This window comes from Notamacropus eugenii, chromosome 1, assembly GCF_028372415.1.
Source record: "Notamacropus eugenii isolate mMacEug1 chromosome 1, mMacEug1.pri_v2, whole genome shotgun sequence".
Taxonomy (NCBI): domain Eukaryota; kingdom Metazoa; phylum Chordata; class Mammalia; order Diprotodontia; family Macropodidae; genus Notamacropus; species Notamacropus eugenii.
In genome coordinates, this window is record NC_092872.1 from 356,008,392 (window position 1) to 356,027,531 (window position 19,140).

General features: G+C 38.5%; 1 protein-coding gene across 4 annotated transcripts in view; it reads right to left on the bottom strand.

Annotated features, from left to right (window-relative positions):
- The window catches only part of CYP46A1 (cytochrome P450 family 46 subfamily A member 1), a 55,748-nt gene that overhangs the window by 13,682 nt on the left and 22,926 nt on the right, over nucleotides 1-19,140 (bottom strand). For 3 of the 4 annotated variants that reach the window (XM_072630262.1, XM_072630263.1, XM_072630264.1), the window contains exons 7-13: nucleotides 17,028-17,138; nucleotides 15,557-15,713; nucleotides 13,869-13,928; nucleotides 11,539-11,611; nucleotides 6,563-6,647; nucleotides 1,630-1,740; nucleotides 60-148 (exon numbers count right to left, since the gene is read on the bottom strand). In XM_072630262.1, coding sequence (XP_072486363.1) covers nucleotides 60-148; nucleotides 1,630-1,740; nucleotides 6,563-6,647; nucleotides 11,539-11,611; nucleotides 13,869-13,928; nucleotides 15,557-15,713; nucleotides 17,028-17,138 — 686 coding nt within the window. The remainder of the gene's footprint in view (nucleotides 1-59; nucleotides 149-1,629; nucleotides 1,741-6,562; nucleotides 6,648-11,538; nucleotides 11,612-13,868; nucleotides 13,929-15,556; nucleotides 15,714-17,027; nucleotides 17,139-19,140) is intronic. The other variant, XR_011971889.1, reaches the window with a different exon arrangement.

A 19,140-nucleotide genomic window follows, 5' to 3' on the forward strand; every position in this document is an offset into this window, starting at 1 on the left:
TGAAATCATACCTTCTTTCAAAAGGGTTTCTTCTTTTAATGATTTTAAAATGTACTTACTTGAAAGTTTCAGGACTGAACCGGTCTGGATTAAAAGTCAAGGGATCCTCAAAATATTGCTCCATCCTGCCCATTACATAGGTACTGAACTGTTGACAAACAAGCAGTCTCTGTTACTTCCTGTTCCCAGAGACCCACAGTCCAGCTACAATGAAATCACCATCTGAACAAAAATTTCTCCCAAAAGACCCCAAGACAATCAAAAGACAGGCTAAATCTTAATGGGGTCTGATGGCTCTCTCTGAACAAAAATCTCTTCAGGCATTGGGACGTATAAGTTAATGTCTCTGAGAGGAGCTAGAACTTGAAAATCTATTCACTCTCTAAAGTCTCCCTCTCTAGCAAGGACCTGTTGTTGTTATTCAGTCATGTCTGACTCTCCATGATCCCATCTGGGGATTTCTTGACAAAGATATTGGAGTGGTTGACTATTTCCTTCTTCAGTTCATTTTTCAAATGAAGAAATGGAGGCAAACAGGATTAAGTGACTTGCCTAGGGTCACACAGCTAGTGTCAGAGGCTGAGGCTAAACTGAGGTGTTCCTGGTACTACATCCACAGTACCATTTAGCTTCCCAGCAAAGACTTATTTTGGAATAATTCTAGCAAGTTACCAATAGCATGACTCCAAAGGGTCACCTAGCCTGCTAGTCACACTGATTGAAGTTCTTCTAGTTGACATTCATTACTTCTGATTAAGGCTTATAGATCAATCACAGAATGCCAAAGCTGAAAGGGGCTTTAGAATCACTGAATGAATGTCAAAACTGGAAGGAATCTTGGAGGTCATTGCGATTTAGTGAAAAGAGTTCTGGATCTGGAATCAGACTTTGGATAAGGTGCTTAATCTCCCTTTTACTCAGTTCTAAGGTCCCTCCCAGCTCTAGATTTATGATCCTGGGTCCTCAGTAGGTAGGGGCAAGCAGGATTGAGTACACTGGTCCCTTGAGAGTGAGTCAACGTCTCCAAAGGAGTGCTGATAAGTATATAAGATAGCCAGTGTGGTATATGAGAGGCAATGCCATGGAAAGACTATTAATTTGAATGTCAATATCCTAGCCTTGCCTTGTCCTTCATTTAACCTTAAACAGATTATTTTTCCTCTTTTGGCCTCAGCATCCTTATTCGTAAAATGAAAAAGCTGAACTAGATATTCTCCAAGATTCCTTCAAGCTCAGCTATTCTATGTTCTAGAACTGAAGGGCCCCAACCCCCTCTGACTGTTCTCTAAAAAGTGATGTCTACACTAGAAAATGCCTTTTAAAAACAAGGCAGTGTGATTTCTAAAAAGGGAGGTGAGAAAGGAATAGAAAATGAATTTGACTTTCTGCTTGCCATTCCAAGTTCAGCCTGGTCACATCAGTATTTGAGTTACTTTTTAAAGGTGAGCCTTTGGGAAGGAGAATCCCATTTCCCAAAAAAGCATCAGCACCCAGGACTTAAAAGGGAACTGCTGGCACTTTGGAAATTTAATACCTTCTTTCCCTTTCTTTACTACCGTGTATCCCTGACCCAAATCTTCTCCATTATCAAGGTTACCCTGACAACAGGTTATGAAAGGAAAGACATACAAATAATGAGGTGCATCCCGGAATGAGAATGCCATCCACCACAGTGTCCTTCTCCAGCCACCGTACAGTTCCTACGACAGGAGGATATAACCTGAGAATTTCTTTGAGAACCTAGAGAAATAACATTAGGAGAGCAATTAGTCCTCTATATAGAAAAACACAGACAAGAAGGAAACAAATCACTTAATTTTGAGTCTCCTCTCTCCCAACTTTCTTATCAAACCAGTTGCCAACTCCTGTCCTTTCTACTTCTTTAACCTCTTTCTCATTAGCATCCTGGACTTGAAGTCTGTGTTTGAATCCTGACCCAGGCACTTACTTACTGTGTGACTTTGGAAAAATATTTAACCTCTCTGGGTCTTAGTTTCCTTGCTTATAAAATAAGGAAGTTGAACTTCATGACCTTAAAGTTCCCTTTTAGCTCTAAATTTATTGTCCTTTGATCCTCTTCTCTAATGTCACTGGACATCAGTCTAGCAGCCTTATTATCCCCATCTGAATAATTTTAACAACGTCCTAACCAATCCATCCTACTTCCATTCTCTGCCTCTTCCAAATCATCCATCACACACTATCAGTCTCATCTTCTTTATTCATGAAAATAGTTTCAGACTTGTTCATAGTCACATTGCTACCAGGTATAAGAGGAAGGAGTAATCATTCTGTTCATATATCATACTTCCTCATGGTAAATTGTTGTTGTTCAGTCATTTCAGTCATGTCCGACTCTTCATGACCCCATTTGGAGCTTTCTTGCAAAGATACTAGAGTGGTTTGCCATTTCCTTCTCCAGCTCATTTTACAGATGAGGAAACTGAGGCAAAATGAAGTTACATGACTTGCCCAGTCACACAGTTAGCAAGTGTCTGAGACTAGATTTGAACTCAAGGAGATAAGTCTTCCTGACTCCAGGCCTAGCTCTCTAGCCATCAAATTACCTACCTGCCCTTGCCATAGTGTTACAGCTATCAATTTTTGTATCATACCCTCCTACTAAAGTATAAGTTCCATGAAGACAGTACTCACTCCATGATATCATATAGTAAAGAGAGGTCTGGCTCAAGTAAGGACACTTGTTTCAAATCTTGGCAAACAAATGACTATCTTTATGACTAATTCCACAGGATCGCAGATTTAGAGAAGGGATCTTCAAGTCCATTTAGTTCAAGCTCCTCATTTTACAGAGAAGGAAGCTGAAGCTTGAAAAGATTAACTGATTTGCCCAAGATCATCTAGATAATGAGTCTTTCCCCCTGCCACTCTGCCCTTTTCCTAACTCCTCTATTACTGTCAAAGGTTCCACCATTCCCCCAGCCATCCAGGCTTGAAACTAAGGTGTCATCCTCAACTCCTCACTCTCTCTCAACCCACAGATCCAATCAGTTGCCAAGTCTTAGTGATTCTGCAGAACTTCTCTTGCACATTATCCTTTCTCTCCTGATGCTGCCCCCACCCTGATACAGGCTATTCTCACCTCACACATGGACTGTTTTAAAAGCCTTCTAGTTGGTCCCTCCACACCAACTTTCTCCTTACTTGAATCTACCCTCACTTCAGCTGTCAAATTAGTCTTCCAAAAGTGTAGGACTGATTGTGTCACCTTCCTATTCAAAAAACCTCCATGACTTCTAATCACCTCTGGAATCAAAAATAAAATCCTGTTTGGCTTTTAAAGGCTTTCGTAATCTGGACCCTTCTGCCTTTCCAGTTCACTTAGAACTTCCTCTTCTACATGTACTCTTCAATCCAATAACACTGATGTCTTTGCTCTTTCATGCACAAAACAGTCTATTTTCTGACTGGGCATTTTCACTGGTGGTTCTCTATGCCTGGAGTTCTTTCCTTCCTCATCTTCACCTTCTGCTTCTCTAACTTCCTTCAAGTCTCAGGTAAAATCTCACCTTCTACAAAAAGTCTTTGCCTTCAACGCTAATGTTAATGCTTTGCCTTTGTGATGATGTCCAATTCCTCCTGTAGGTATCTTATTTGTACATCTCTCCCCCATTAGACACTTTGCCTTTCTTTGTTTCCTCAGTACTTAGCACAGGGTCTGGCACACAGCAGATGCTTGTCAAAGGCTTGTTGACTATATTTGTCATTGTTCTAGTTCTTGCGATCACGCTTGGTCATTCTCCTACACTTCTACACTTTCGCCTAAGCAACCAACTACTTTCTCTCTTGCCCTTCTCCTCACTTAATAGTATTTTATTTTTTCCAATCACATGGAAAGATAGTTTTCAACATTCACTTTTACAAGATTTTGAGTTCCAAATTTTTTTATTCTCCTTCCTTTTCATCCTCCCTCCAGAAAGCAAGCAATCTGATATAAGCTATACACGTACGATAAACACATTTCCACATTAGTCGTGTTGTGAAAGAAGAATCAGAACAAAAGTGGAAAACCACAAGAAACAAAAAAAAAAGAAAATAGTCTGCTCCAATCTGCATTCAGCCTCCACAGTTCTTTTCTGAATGTGGATACCATTTTCCATCAGGAGTTTTTTGGAATTGTCTTAGATTATTGCATTGCTGACAAGAGCTAAATACTGTTACTGTGTACAGCATTCTGGTTCTGCTCACTTAGGTTAGCATCACTTCAAGTCTTCCCAGGTTTTTCTGAAATCCACCTACTCAATTTCTTATAGCACAATAGTATTCCATTACATTCACATACCACAACTTGATCAGCCATTCCCCAACTAATGGGCATCCCCTCAACTTCCAATTCTTTGCTGCCACCAAAAGAGTTGCTGTAACTCTTTTTGTACATGTGGGTCCTTTTCCCTTTTTTATGATCTCTTTGGGACACAGATCTAACAGCGATATTGGTGGATCAGAGAGTATGCACAGTTTTATAGCCCTTTGGCCATAATTCCAAATTGCTCTCCAGAATGGTTGGATTAGTTCACAATTCAACCAACAATGCATTAGTGTTGTAATTTTCCCACATCTTCAACATTTATCATTTTCCTTTTTTGTCATATTAGACAATCAGATAGGTGTGAGGTGGTACCTCAGAATTGTTTTAATTTGCATTTCAAGCTTGATATTATTGCAAAGGTAGACTAGACATGGCTACTCTGAAGGTCTATAAGAAATGTATTTTGCCACTGGAAACTTTGCTGTCTCTAAACAGAACAGTGGAAAGTGCCACATCCCCTTGCAGTAATTATTTTATCTATTAAAATGTTAATTGTTCCCCAAATGTTCTAGTCACAAGTCATACACTGCACCTGGTTAACTGAACTTTGAATCTATACCCTGTTTATTTCTCAACTTTGTGTAGCTTCATTTGACTTGTCTACCATTCTCATTTCATTTTGTTTGTTTCTTCCAGCTGTATAAGAATGCTTAATCTTGCACAGTTTAAACAAGAGATTCTTCACGACAATAACATTTTCTGTGTTTGAAATGTATCCTTCCCTACAGATATAAGTACTAAAGACATCCTTGGTCAAATTGAAATGAAAATGCAAGTGAAGTAAGGAATCTTAAAGATTCTTCAATCCAACTCTCTCCTTTTACAAATGTGGAACCTGGCCTGGTGATGCAGTGTGGTCAGTTTCCACCACTTGCGTATAGACTCAATAGGGTTGGGGAGACCTAGCCTCAAAGAATCTATTCTGCAACTTCAATTCTCACCTGGAAGGAGGAATTTGGAGGGGGTTCAGAATGGATGCAGCAATTCTGAAAAGCAACTTGGGAGGATGCCCCAAAAGTTACTGATTAGGTATTACCCAAGTGATACCCCAAAGAAAACAAAGAAAGAGGAATATGAGCCATATGTAAAATACAGACATACGTATCTATGTATAAAAGCTTTTTTGTGGTGGCAAAGAATTGGAAATTGAGTGGGTGTCCATCAACTGGGGAGTGACTGAATAAATTATAGTATATAAGTGTAATGGAATATTACTGTTCTGTGAGAAATGATGAAAGGGATGGTTTCAGGGAAACTTGAGAAGACTTACATGAATTGATGAACATTGAAGTGATCAGAACAATTTATATAATAAGATGATTGTAAAAACACTTTGAAAGACTTAAGAACTCTGATGAACACAACGACCAAGCACAATTCCAGAGGATTCATTCATGATGAAACATGTTGCTCACCTCCTGACAGGGAGGTGATGAACTTAGAGTGTGAACTGAGACATCTATTTTTTTTTTACATGGCCAGTGTGGGATTTTTTTTTTTTTTTGCTTGACTGTATATTTTCCACAAGGACTTTTATTTTCTTTCTTTTTCAATAGCGATGAGGCAAACGAGGGAGGGAGAAAAGGCATATTTTGATTAATTGAAAAAAATTAATTTTAAAAAATAAATATGAAGAGAATGAGGGGAGCAGGCAGAGATATGGCAGTATTTATTTCTCTGAACCCTAGAATATAACAAGAATATACAATGGTGAGTTGGGGCAGATAAGGTAGGTAGAACAACAGGCCCAGGGTAGGGCTATGAGAACTATGGGATTGGGAAGCTCAGTTCAGAACCTCAGTTCAGATCCTTGGAAAGGCCATGATGCAGGGATGTCAGAGGACTGTCAGAAAGAGGAAACAGAGTCCCTAGAGGATGGCTACCTACCTAACTCCTCAGTACAAATATCTCAAGTACCTCCGAAGTTTCAGCACTCAGGGAAAAAGCCCCGATTGTCATGTCCTAGTTATTACTCTGTATTTAAATGATGTTCTAGTTGTTAATATGAGAAGGTGTTTGCTGAGCTTGGTTATCACGGGTGTAAAGGGTAGGCTCTATGATCTGTGAACTTCTAGCACCTGTGGGAAAGGCAAGAACCCTCCCATTAGCTAAGGTCTTAAATCAAGGCAGAAGCCCTTACATTCCAGCTGTAATGCTGAGCCAGATGTACAACCCCCAAATTCAGGAGCTGGTTTTCCCATCTTTGTGAGCAGGGTTTGTAGGTTTCTATACCTGTGAAAGGTACTGCAATTTTCCAAGGTCTTGATATTCAATGATTGTTTTGGAACCAATAACTTCATCCACCTCAGCCTGAAGCCTATTGGAGAAACCAAAAAGGAAGAATAAGAAACTGTTCTCCAAGAAGTTTTTCCACATTCCACATTTCCACAGTTAGATTCAAATACCACCATGGAGGCTATAGATGGGATTTCCTGTTCCAGATGTGCATGGCCCAGTGGCCTCTGGGGTCCTTCCCCTGTGGGAGATTCTCTATTTCTACTCCTCATATGACATCTGACTATCCTGTTCACCCTTCCTCTGGTGAGGAAACTCAAATCCTTATCTAAGATGCTGATCAAAGGAGCTAGAGATTTTTAGCCCGAAGGAAAGTAAGTGTAACAAAGGAAAGATAGCTCTCCATGACTATTAAAAGAGTTGTCATGTGGAAAAACGTCACTTTAGTGATCAACATCATCTTGGACTAGGGTGATTCTGGGTTCTTGAAGGCTATGTGGAACAAGTTCTCACAGGTTCTACCAGTCTGGAAAGGCTTTGACTTGTCTCTATGATATACTATATTAAATAATAAGAGCCAATATTTATAGAAGATTTACTATATGATAAGCCCTTTATAGTTATTATCTTGTTTATTCACAATAACTCTGGGAGTTTTTTATTATCTCCATTTTACAGTTGAGGAAACTGAGGGAAACTGAGGTTAAGTGACTTGCCAGGATCACACAGTATAAAGTATGTGAGGACAGATTTGAATTCAGGTCTTCTAAACTCTAGGGCCAGTATTGTCTACTGTCCAAGAAGGAAGCATAGTACTCTTGAAAGACCATTAGGTCTGGAATTAGAGAACCTGGGTTTGAAGCTTATCTCTGACACTCACCACTGTGTGACCTTGTGCCAGTCACTAAACCTCTTTGGCCCTCAGTTTCGCCATCAACAATGTGAGGAGCTTTTAAGGTCCCTTCCAGTTTTTAAGCTATAATACCATAAATGCAAAGATCAACATCATTTTAAGGTTGGCTACACTAAAGAAGGAAAAACACCAAATGGCCCTCAGTGCTGTTTAGCTCCCTTCCATTTCTGCATTAATAGTGTCAGAGTGGGGAAAAAAGAGGAGGGAGTGATATATCAGGAAAAGTAGGTGATGAAAAAACAAACACCACCAATAAAAATTTTAAATTATCTTTAAAAATTCCTTGATAAAAAAATAAAAGAAACTTTCATTTACAAGAATATTTATAGCAGCTCTTTTTGTGGTGGCAAAGAAATGGAAATTGAAGGGATGTCCATCCATTGGGGAATGGCTGAACAAGTTGAGGTATACAAATGCAATGGAATGCCATTGTGCTATAAGGAATAATGAGCAGGATATTTTTAGAAAAATCTGAAAAGATTTACATGAACTAACACAAAGTGAAGTGTGCAGAATCAGGAGAACATTGCACACCCTAAAAGCAACATCATATGATGATCAACTGGGAATGACTTATTCTCATCAATAGAATGATCCAAGACAATTCCGAATGACTCATGATGAAAAATGCTATCTACCTCCAGAGAAAAAGCTGATGGAGTCTGAATATAGATCAAAGCATAATATTTTTCATGTTCTTTATTTTTTTCATTTTTTTATCTGTGTTTTCTTTTCATAATATGACTAATATGGAAATAAGTTTTATATGATTGCATATGTATAACCTATATCAAATTGCTTACTGTCTCAGGGAAGATGGTGGAGAGGGAGGAAAAGAACTTGAAACTCATAATTTTAGAAAACAGATATTAAAAATTGTTTTTACATGCAATTGGGAAAAATCATTTAAAAAATTCTTGGTAGAAGCAACAATAACTTTCTTCAATAATCATCTATCACTGTCAATCATGACATGAAATGGGTAGATATAGGCTTGCTCAAGGTATTTACTTCTGTCATGGAAGATATTCTGTGCAGAATCTGTCCCTATCAATCAATCAATCAATTTATACATTTTTATGTACCAGGCACTGACTGCTATAAGGTTCAATAGATAGAATGACTTTGGCCAAGTTACTTAATCTCTGCCTTGGAGGCAGGTAGGTGGTTCAGTGGACAAGGCATTGGGCCTGGAGTCAGGAAGACTTGAGTTCAAATCTGGCCTCAGACACTTAACTAGCTGTGTGATCCTGCACAAGTCACTTAATCCTGTTTGCCTCATTTCCTCATTTGGAAAATGAGCTGGAGAAGAAAATGGCAAACCACTTCAGTATCTGTGCCAAAAAAAACCCCAAAAACCTAAATGGGGTCATGGAGAGTTGGACACAGCTGAAAAATAACTTAACAACAGTGCCAGTGCCAGGAACTATGCTAAACGATTTACAAATATTATCTTATGGTATGATCCTAACAACCCTGGGAGAGAGGTGCTGCTATGTTCCTCATTTTACAGTTGAGGAAATTGAGAAGTTAACTCTCTTGTCCAAGCTAGGAAACAGCTAGGAAGTGTCTGAAACTGGATGAACTTGCACCTTCCTGATTCCAGGCCCAGCACTATATTCACCGTGCCCCTTTGCTGCCTAGAGAGACCAAGAAAGGCCTCGTGAAGTAACTAAACTGAGTCTTGAAGGAAATTACGTATTTCAGAAGGGTAGGGTGAGGAAGGAGAGCATTTCAGGAAGGGGAGATGATCAGGGTGAAGGCATAAAGCAAGGCGATGGAGTACCATGTGTGAAGAAGAAAAAACACGCCAGTTGCTAGACTATGGAGATCATGGAGGGGAGTAATATATAAGAAGATTGGAAAGGTAGGACAGGACCAGGCTGTGAAAGTTTTAACAGCCAGAAAAGTTTTTATTTGATCTTAGATATAATATGGAGTCATCCAAGCTCCCTGAATTAAGAAGTGACGCAATCAAAACTTTTAGAAAAATCATTTAGTGTTGGACTCCATAGAAATTAAACCATATAGGTGTGTGTGTACATATGTACACATACACATGTATGTACATATACACATATATACACATATACACATATACATATGTATACAATATGTTTATCACAGATATTGTTTTTCTTGTTTCCTAAGTTAGGGAAGAAGACATAGAAAAGTTAGAATGCAGATTTTAAAAGAAGATAAAATTTAATTTAAAAAAGAAAAAGATACCACATCACACCTATCAGATTAGCTAACATTACTAAACAGAAAATTATAAATGCTGGAGAAGATGTGGGAAAATTGACCACTGATGAATTGATGATGGAGTTGTGAACTGATCCAACCATTCTGGAGAACAATTTGGAATTATGCCCAAAATATGTGTACCCTTTGACCCAGTAATATCACTTCTAGGTCTATATCTCAAAGAGATCATAAAAAGGGTAAAGGAACTACAAAATTATTTATAACAGCTTTTTGTGGTGGCCAAGAATTGTAAATTGAGGAGATGCTATCAATTGGAAAATGGCTGAACAAGTAGTGATATGTGAATGTAATGGAATACTATTATGCTATAAGAAATGATGAGCAGGCAGACTTCAGAAAAACCTGGAAAGACTTGAATGAACTGATGCTTCATAAAATGATCAGAATGAGGAGAACACTGTACACAATAAAGCCATGTTATGCGATGACTAATTTTGATTTTTGACCTACAAACCAATCATGAGATGTACAGTGGGGGTAAGTGGGCTATAGCACATTACCAAATGATGCTTGGGCACATGAGGTGGGAGGAAATATATCATTTAGGTGTACTATCATAGTAAAGGGAAATGCACCAGTCATTTAGGGAGAGCAAGAGATAATAGATGACAGTCCGAACACTGCATTAGTACTCAAAGAATGTTCAATTATCTAGAGGAGGGTCCCTAGCATGCTGACTTTAGGGAGGATTTGGGGGAGGACATGAACAAGAAATGCATAGAATGAGAAGGGATGAACATCTTTGCAGTCTGTGCCATTAAAGGGAGGGCCCACATTGATGAAGTATTAATGAACTAAAGTTTAAGTTATATGGAAGAGGGATTGAACATGTTGTCCTTGGTCAAAGGGGACAGAAGTAGGACCAATGGTGTGGAAGTGAGAGGGGAGAATGGGGAGACTTACAAGGAAGCAGATTTCAACTTCATATATGAAAAAACTTTCTAATAATCAGAGATACCCAAACATGGAAAGGTCTATGTGGGGAAGCAGAAATCATAAAATCGTAGATTTAGAGCTGAAAGGAGTCCTAAGATGCCATCTAATCTATTCCTCTCACTGGAACCTGAGGCCAAGAAATGTTAAATGCCCAAGATCATAAAGAAAGTAAGCCTCAGAAAAGCAGGATTTGAACCCAGGTTGCAAAAAAGATAGCTTAATAATTACCTGTCACAACCCTCTCTCCCAAACCCTTACCCCATGCCAACTCCCATGAGCTATCCATAACGTTTCCTAGTTATTTGGTAGTGTCTTCCCCTTGTTCACACCTGATCCCTCAACGAGTTCAAAATCAAGTGACCGTGTGCATGGACCACTTCTATGGGCACTTGGTCTAGTTTGGCTTCTCTTCCATATTCATTTTCTTATGTGTTATTATCACTCTCTTTTCAAGAGCTGTTTTTCCATTGTTTTAGTCATGCCAGACTCTTCACAACCCCATTGGGGTTTTCTTGGCAAAGATACTGGAGTGGTTTGTCATTTCATTCTCCAGCTCATTTTATAGATGAGGAAATTGAGGCAAACAAGGTTAAATGACTTGTCCAGGGTCACACAGCTAGTAAATGTCTGAGGCTGGATTTGAACTCAGCTTGTCCTGATTCCAGGTCTGGTGCTCCATGCACTATGCCACAGCTGCCCCCATCAAGAGCTGCTCAGTACTAATTTCAGCATTAGAGGAGTCAGTCCATACTTCCTATCATGTAACACAGAATCTTTGCCCAAGAATTCTTGAATAAATTAACATCCTGGGTAGATTATGCTCAAGAGACACCAAACTCAAATGCCAACGACTTACCGTTCTACTATTTTGGGGTATCGTTGCAGTTCCATCAATGCAAGTAATATTTGATTGGAAGAAGTTTCAGATCCTACAATAACAACAATGGTGAAAGTAATAAGAAATTGGTAGCATTTATATAGTGCCTCATGGCTTGCAAGGACCTTACAAATAGTGTCTCATTTGGTCCTCACAACAACCCTGGCAAGTAGATACGATTATTATCCCTATTTTACAGATCAAGAAACTGATGCTGAGAGCAGTTAAGTGACTTGCTCAGGGTCACACAGTCAGTAAGGGTTTAAGGTGGGACTTGATTCAGGACTTCTGATTTGATGCAATGCTCTATCTACTTCACCACTGAACTGCCCAGTTATAACCTATCTCCCACATATTGTTGAGATAGCAGTGTTACTGACACATACTACTTGTAAGTAGTATGAGAAAAAGTGCTAGATCTAAATTACCTACTAAAGCATCTCCCTCATCCCCCACCATAAAGCAAGCATTAATAAATTCTTGTTGAATGAATGAAATGAATTTTAGAGCTAAACAAATCTTATCACTAAAGTTAGAATATTGAAGCTTGAAATGCATTTAGATGGCAAAACCATAGACTATCAGAATAGGAAAGAGCCCTAGAATCAGTGAATCACAGAATGCTAGAGCTAGAATAGTTCTACCATCATAGATTCATGGAATGTTCAAGATGTTAGAGAGCGGAGAGGTTAGCTCATCCAAAATCCTCATTTCCCTCTGACTACTGACCTCCCTTGTCTTCTTTTAAGTCCCAACTAAAATTCTACCTTCTACAGGAAGTCTTCTCCAACCTCTTAATTCCTGTGCCTTCCTTCTGCCAACTATTTCCTCTCTATTCTGCCAACTATTCCTCTTTGGATAGATTTGTTTGCATTTTTATCTCCCCCATTAAAACTTTATAAGCTCCTTGAGGACAGAGACTGTCTTTTGCCTCTTTTTGCATCCTTTGCACTCAGCACAGTGCCTGCCACATAGATGTTCAATAAATGTTTATTGATTGATTGAGTTCACAGAGGAAACTGAGACCCAGAGAAGAGAAATGACTTGCGTAAGAACACACAACTAAATCCTAGTTAAGCCAAGACTAGATCTCCTAGCAGCTGGTGCACTGCTCATCCTTTCAACAAGTAATTATTGAGTCAGGTTCTATGACATCAGGTTCATCACCTCCCCTTTTCCTCATCTGTAAAATAAAGAATTTAAACTAATTGCTAAGGTTCTTTCCAGTCCTAAATCTTACAAAGCTATGAAAGCTATGACCTAAATATGATGGAGGCAGCCTGGGGTTATGGTTCAGCACTGGATTTGGAATTGGAGGACCTGAGTTCGGTTTGCTGCCTTGTTGGTTACTTGTGGTGCAGACATGGGCAAGTTATTTAAACTAAGCCTCAGTTTCCTCATCAGTAAAATGGGAATGAGGATACTTGCACTACTTACCCCCATAAGTTTATCATGCCATTTAAATGAGATCTTGTACATAAAATATTGTATAAACCACAAAGCACAAATAATCATGAAATCTCATGATCATTATGATGATTAAAGTGTCATGACCCTGAAATCTTGTTTATAGTATTCATTGGATTCTCAGATAGTATAAATTTCAGCTTCAGCTCAGCCTCCGTCTCAATAACCAAAAATTTCTGACAAGGGAAACTTAACTTAGGAGGGTTCACCTATATTAGAAAAGTAAAATGGAAACATAAGCTAATATCTTAACACGTGTATCGTAGGACATATTGGGCTGAGTCAGGTTGCCTGCGTTTGAGTCTCGGCTCTGATAATAACTGACTATGAGGTCTAGGGTGACTCATTTTTCATCTCTGGTCCACAGTTTCCTCATCTTGAAAATGAGGATTATTGAGAACCAGAGTAAAATCATTGTTTGGCCAGACATTGTTAGTGTTCAATTTCCCAGCTATAAGCATCATGGGATCAAGTGTAAATCCAGTTATGTTACATTGGGCTAGAAAATTAGATCTCATCTAGTTTCTGCCTTTGTAATTCTTGTTCTAAGATGCTTTCCTGATCCAACATTCATTAGTCTAGGATTCTGATGTCCATTCTAGATTTAACCTTTTAGGGCTCTACATTCTAAGGCTTTTTTATTTAGCATTCATATTCTTTGTGAAAATGACATGCAAACTAGAAGACACAGACTTACATTGGCTCCTGTCTGAAGTTGGTCTTTAGTTACCCAATTCTTGTAGAGACAAAGAGAGAAATTCCCTAGAGTGTAAAAGGCTAAAATGGCAGGCTTTTCTTTATTTTTTAAAAAAATTGCCCCAAACCAATAAGAGATTACAAACCGGCAATGAGAAAAGTGACAAAATTATCCACCATAAACTCATCATTTATTCCTTCTTCAGCTGCAAAAGACAAGGGAAAGACAATATGACATTAAGGTCATCATTGTTTAAACAAGGAGAACAATTTCTGTAATGACATTATACAGAAAAATAACTTAAAAGACTTGAGAACTCTCATCAGTGCAATGACCAGCCATGATTCCAAAGGACTGATGCATGTTACCTGCCTCCTACCAAATAGATAATGAATTCAAAATGGAGAGTGAAACATATGTTTTAGTTCATGTTTAATATAATAATTTGCTTTGTTTGACTACATTTCTTATGAGTATCTAATTTTTCTTTTTGGTGTGTTTAATGGGAGGGGAAAAAAGAAATGATTGCTAATTAAGAAAATAATAAAATTAAATCTAGCAAAAATCATTGTTGCTTGACACATTCAAATAATTACATATTCATGATTCAGCGCACTGCCTCTATCTAAAACACTCTTTCCCATCTCTCTGCTTATTAACATTCTACTCATCATCAGCCCAATGCCACTTCAAACAAAAAGCTTCTTTAAATCCCACCCCCAGTCAGAAGTATTCTCTCCCTCCGTAGAAATTCAATAACAATTTGCTCACACTTTTTGTATTCATTTTTAATTTTTTTTTCATTTTTTAATTCTTTTTTTAAAAAATTAAAAAATTTTAACGATCTGTGATTAATTTGATATGGATAACCTCTTTACCAATGAAGACAGCAAAGCCCTATACCTTAGTAAATGATCTGAGCATTGCTGTGGCTAGAAGATTCATCATCAAACTAGTGATGAACTTTTCTCAACCTCTTTCCCCTCATCCTCTCTGAAGGAGAGGAAGGAAGACAGGGAGTGGATAGTCAAAGAAAATATTTGCTTGCAATGGTATTGTAACCAAGCTTACAGAATACAGGCATTCACTCAGGGAAACAAATGCAAAATCCTGTTTCATATCTTCACTGAGAATGGGCAAGGTAAGAAAAAACAGCTGAACGCTCATGAATTTCAATTCTTTGTAGATCGCTGAAGAAAAGTGAAGATTTCCTTGCAATGAATAGAAAAATTCCTTTCTGTTACCTTGCTACAAATTTTAAAAGGGGTCTGTTCGTTAAACAGAGATTAGTACAATTCTTTCATGTCATAAAATGAAAAATGTCGTTCTAAGAAACATAAATTGAAAGTGACCTAAACAGCAATAGAGAGACATATGGTCAGTGCAAGTAAGCTGTACCACATTATCAGTAATCAATTGCTTGTAGGAGGTGGCATAAAAACAAAAAAAACAACACATTGCCAGGAAACATGAGGTCAGAAAAGGAGGTGAGCTGGTCATACACAGATAATGGCTGGGCATTCACCATGAAATGGTAAAAGAGGAGACTTTCATCCCACAGGGTGGATCTTTGGAAGATTTTTGACAGGATACAGACAAGACTTGTGTATAAGAAAGTTTTGGACAGGTTGTAATATGTATCAGTGGAAGACATAGCCTTAGCGAAGCAGGTACATGAATGAATTGAAATACTAATGTAGTAATGATAATGCTGATTGTAGGCATTAATTCTACCTCTTTACAAAGCCCATAAAATAAAATTCAATTGAAGGCCAAATTTTCTTTCGCTTTCTTGGGTAAGCTTGTAATGAAAATGGAGGCAAATACATCTACCTTCTCCTTTCAGCATCTGCGTGATGACATCTGGTGGGAACTCTTGATTATTCTGGATGGCTTCACGCCTGAACTTGATCCATTCTTTTCCCATTTGACGTAGAAGCCTTATGCTTTCTTGGGTCTTGTTTATCTGCTTCCGTTTCCTTAGTGAAAACTTAACAGGGTGTTTATTTTGTTTCATTATTTTAGGGGACAATTCAATTTAATTCCAAAAAATACATATTAAGGATCTGCTGTGTACAAAGTCCTATACTAGGTCCTAGGGACACAAAGATAAATATCAAACAGATCTTGCTTTCAAGAAGTTTATAATCTAATGTGTATGGCCAAGAGGGGGAAGGTGGAGGTGGGGAACAAACACAAATAAGTATGATAAGAAGGAAGAGTAAGGAGATGGTAACTGAGGCTTGGAAAGAATGATGGGGGACTTCAATAAATGGAATAGGAAAGTGGAGGTTCCAGAATGGAAAAAGGGATAAGGAAAGGCACAGGGAGAAGTGAGGGCACAATGAGAACAAAGTACAGAAATCAGTCCAGTTTGCTTGGAACACAGCATACTGACAAAAGCTTAGAGGTGGAAGAAATCTCAGAGGTCAACTGGTCCAACTTATATTTTGGCAGTAACACCTTTGGCAGCATTCCGAACAAGTGGTCAGGAAAATGGGAGCAATATTCAAGGGAGATGGAAAAATAAGGTGAAGCCTAATTATGAAAGACCCTGGATGCCAGGAGCACAAGGCAGCGGTGGGTGAAGGGGAATGGTGGAGGGAGGCTAAGCAAATAAAGGATTCTGATCCGAGGGGAGTGCTTCAGGCTTCAATGTGGAGGAGAGAAGACAACAGCACATCAAGAAAGTGGTTTTTGTTTTAAATCACAGATCAGGTAGAAGAAATTCCAAATTTTATTCCAAAAAAGGAATTTTTCTTCCTTGGGCTTTGCCTCCCCTAATCTGCTACAGAGTCTCTTCCACCCCACCCTTTGTTCAATGAATCCATGCCACCACACGGCCCTACAGCTTGAGGGTTGTACTGCTATTTAATCAATTCCTATCTATAAAGATGGTCCCTCCAGCCAAATCTTCAAGGGGAGAGACCCTATTTCAGAATACTTGTTAATTGAATGTTTTTTTGCATTCACTCAATAAAAGACTGGTTGACCAACTACTCAGGACAATTTCTCTTGCCTACAAGATATTGTGATATGCTAAAAGGATAAATATACTGGGAACCGGGAGAATGGATCTTAGTACTGGTGCATCCATTTACCCACTGAGCAAATTATTTCCCTTCCATGGCTGTCAATATCTTCTTTTAAAAAATGAGATTGGGACTAAAATGGTATCTAAAGTCCTCCCCAGCTTTCTAGTCCATGTTCTATGATTTTAAGGTCCCTCCCACCTCAATATTCTTTGCTCTAATATCAGTGACAACTCTAATAGGGCATTCATTCAAGAATGTTAGATTAGTACCTTCGAAAAAGGGTTGTCAGCCAGAGTTACACCCTCAATAATGTTTCGTATTGCAAGAAGAAATGGCTTCTGTTCATCAACCAAAGATTTTAACTCCATTCCAAAAAGTGCCTGCAGAAAAAAAGAGACAAAATGTTAATCAAATCATTTTTGAATGGAACACTGTGAGATCAACTTGAAAAGGAATGTGTCTTGAACTGAGAGTCAAGAAGAACTATTTCATAATCTTGGTTGAGTGACCGACCCTCTGTAGTTCTCAGTTTCTGCATCTGTAAAATAGAGGAATTGGGTTAGATGATCTAAAAGATTTGTTTTCACTTCTTTCATTATAAAAATATATAACACTTAATCGATTACTGATAGCTTAACTGTTGGTAATCCTACAGATTCATAACTTTTTAGAAGGTCTACAGGGCAATATTAAATTTAATTTTCTTCCCCTTAATGAAGACCCCAGTCTAAGAAAATTAAGTTTACTATTGCCCTGGATGAGAAAGAGTCCTGCTCTAAAGGACTTACATATAAGGGACCCTTCCTGCCTCGACAAAGAGAGCTGCCATTCTGACTTACAGACTTGTTCCAATCCCATATGCGTCTTCCCCCGAGTCCATATGTTAGGGCCCAAACTTCTACAATGGGGCCATAAGTGTTGGAAGGTGCTACAACGGTAGAAACACTTTCAATTTAAAATCTTTCAGGCCTAACTCGGTGGCCATAGGTTAGAAGAAATTCCTGGTTCTTTGTATACTCACAGCCTAACATTCATTCTAAGAAATCCTAGATCTTAGAGCAGGAATAGGGGGACCTGCAGCCTCGAAGCCACATGTGACCCTCTAGGTCCTTGAGTATGGCCTTTTGACTGAGTCCAAGTTTTACAGAACAAATCCTCTTATAAAAGGGATTTGTTCTGTGAAGTTTGGATTCTTTTCTAAATGTACAAACTAGGGGTCTCTTTCTAGGCCTTTATGTACATTCTAGACTGAGATTGCAAGTGTTGGCTCTATCCCAGAGGTATCCAACTAAATCCTGCTTATCTCTCTGAGGCAGCCAGGACATTCAGGAACTAGTCAATGTTCCGAGTTGTGTCAACAGATAGTCTGTGGAGATGATAAGGCAAGAGAAGGGAATTTTCCTGCTTATTGCAAGAAAATCTTCACTTTCCTTCAACGATCTAAAATCACTTGAAATCCATGAACCTCCAACAGATGGTTCTTAACACTGTTCATTCCCACTGAGGACATAAAACAAGTTCAAGGGCTGGTTTCCCTGTAGGTGAATCATTTCCTCATAAGCTGCAAGTTCAATTACAATATCATTGCAGCCAAATGTCTGCTTTCACTCTCTCCCTCTCTTCCTTTCTTCCTTCCTCTTCTCAAAATAAGGTATTTTTAAAAACATCATTATTGAAAAAAGTGCCAAATTTCCTAACAAAATGAGTAAAAAAAAAAAAAAGATGTATTTTTTTCTATCCAACTTCATAGACCCCTTGAAATCTATCTTGGTCTAGAACGGGATACAACATGCTCTAAGGTCTAGGATTTCATGGAATAAATGTTGACCTGGGAGTCTACAAAGAACCAGGAATTCCTTCCAACCTGTGGCCATAGAGTTATTCCTGGAGGTTCTTAAATTAGGAGTGCAACTACCCTCATACTTTCCACCACTTATGGTTCCATTATGGAAGTCTGGGCCCTGACATGTGGACTCTGGGGAGGATGCATATGGGACTGAGTAGTCCATCATGACACGTTAGGGATTAAATCCTAAGAAACCTAAGTCCATTTATAAGTGACTGCAGCCAGATATGTGGTATGGAATAGGAAATCAGCGGATGCTTTGACAATCACAACCATGCAGTTCTCATGATCACAATATCTGAGAAGATGTAGTTACATTAATATATATATTTGATATAGATTTGTTGAGCTGAACAAAGAACAAGAAGTACCTTCTCCAGATGTGAACTAGAGCTGCATTAGAAGAACCTATATACAGATTTAGAATACCTATTTTGTGATAAAGCTATAGCTAAGAGGACCAGAATATCTATTTTCCTGTGGCCCAGCAGAATACTACTACTTCTAAAGTTCCAATTGTCCTTAAATCAGACCAC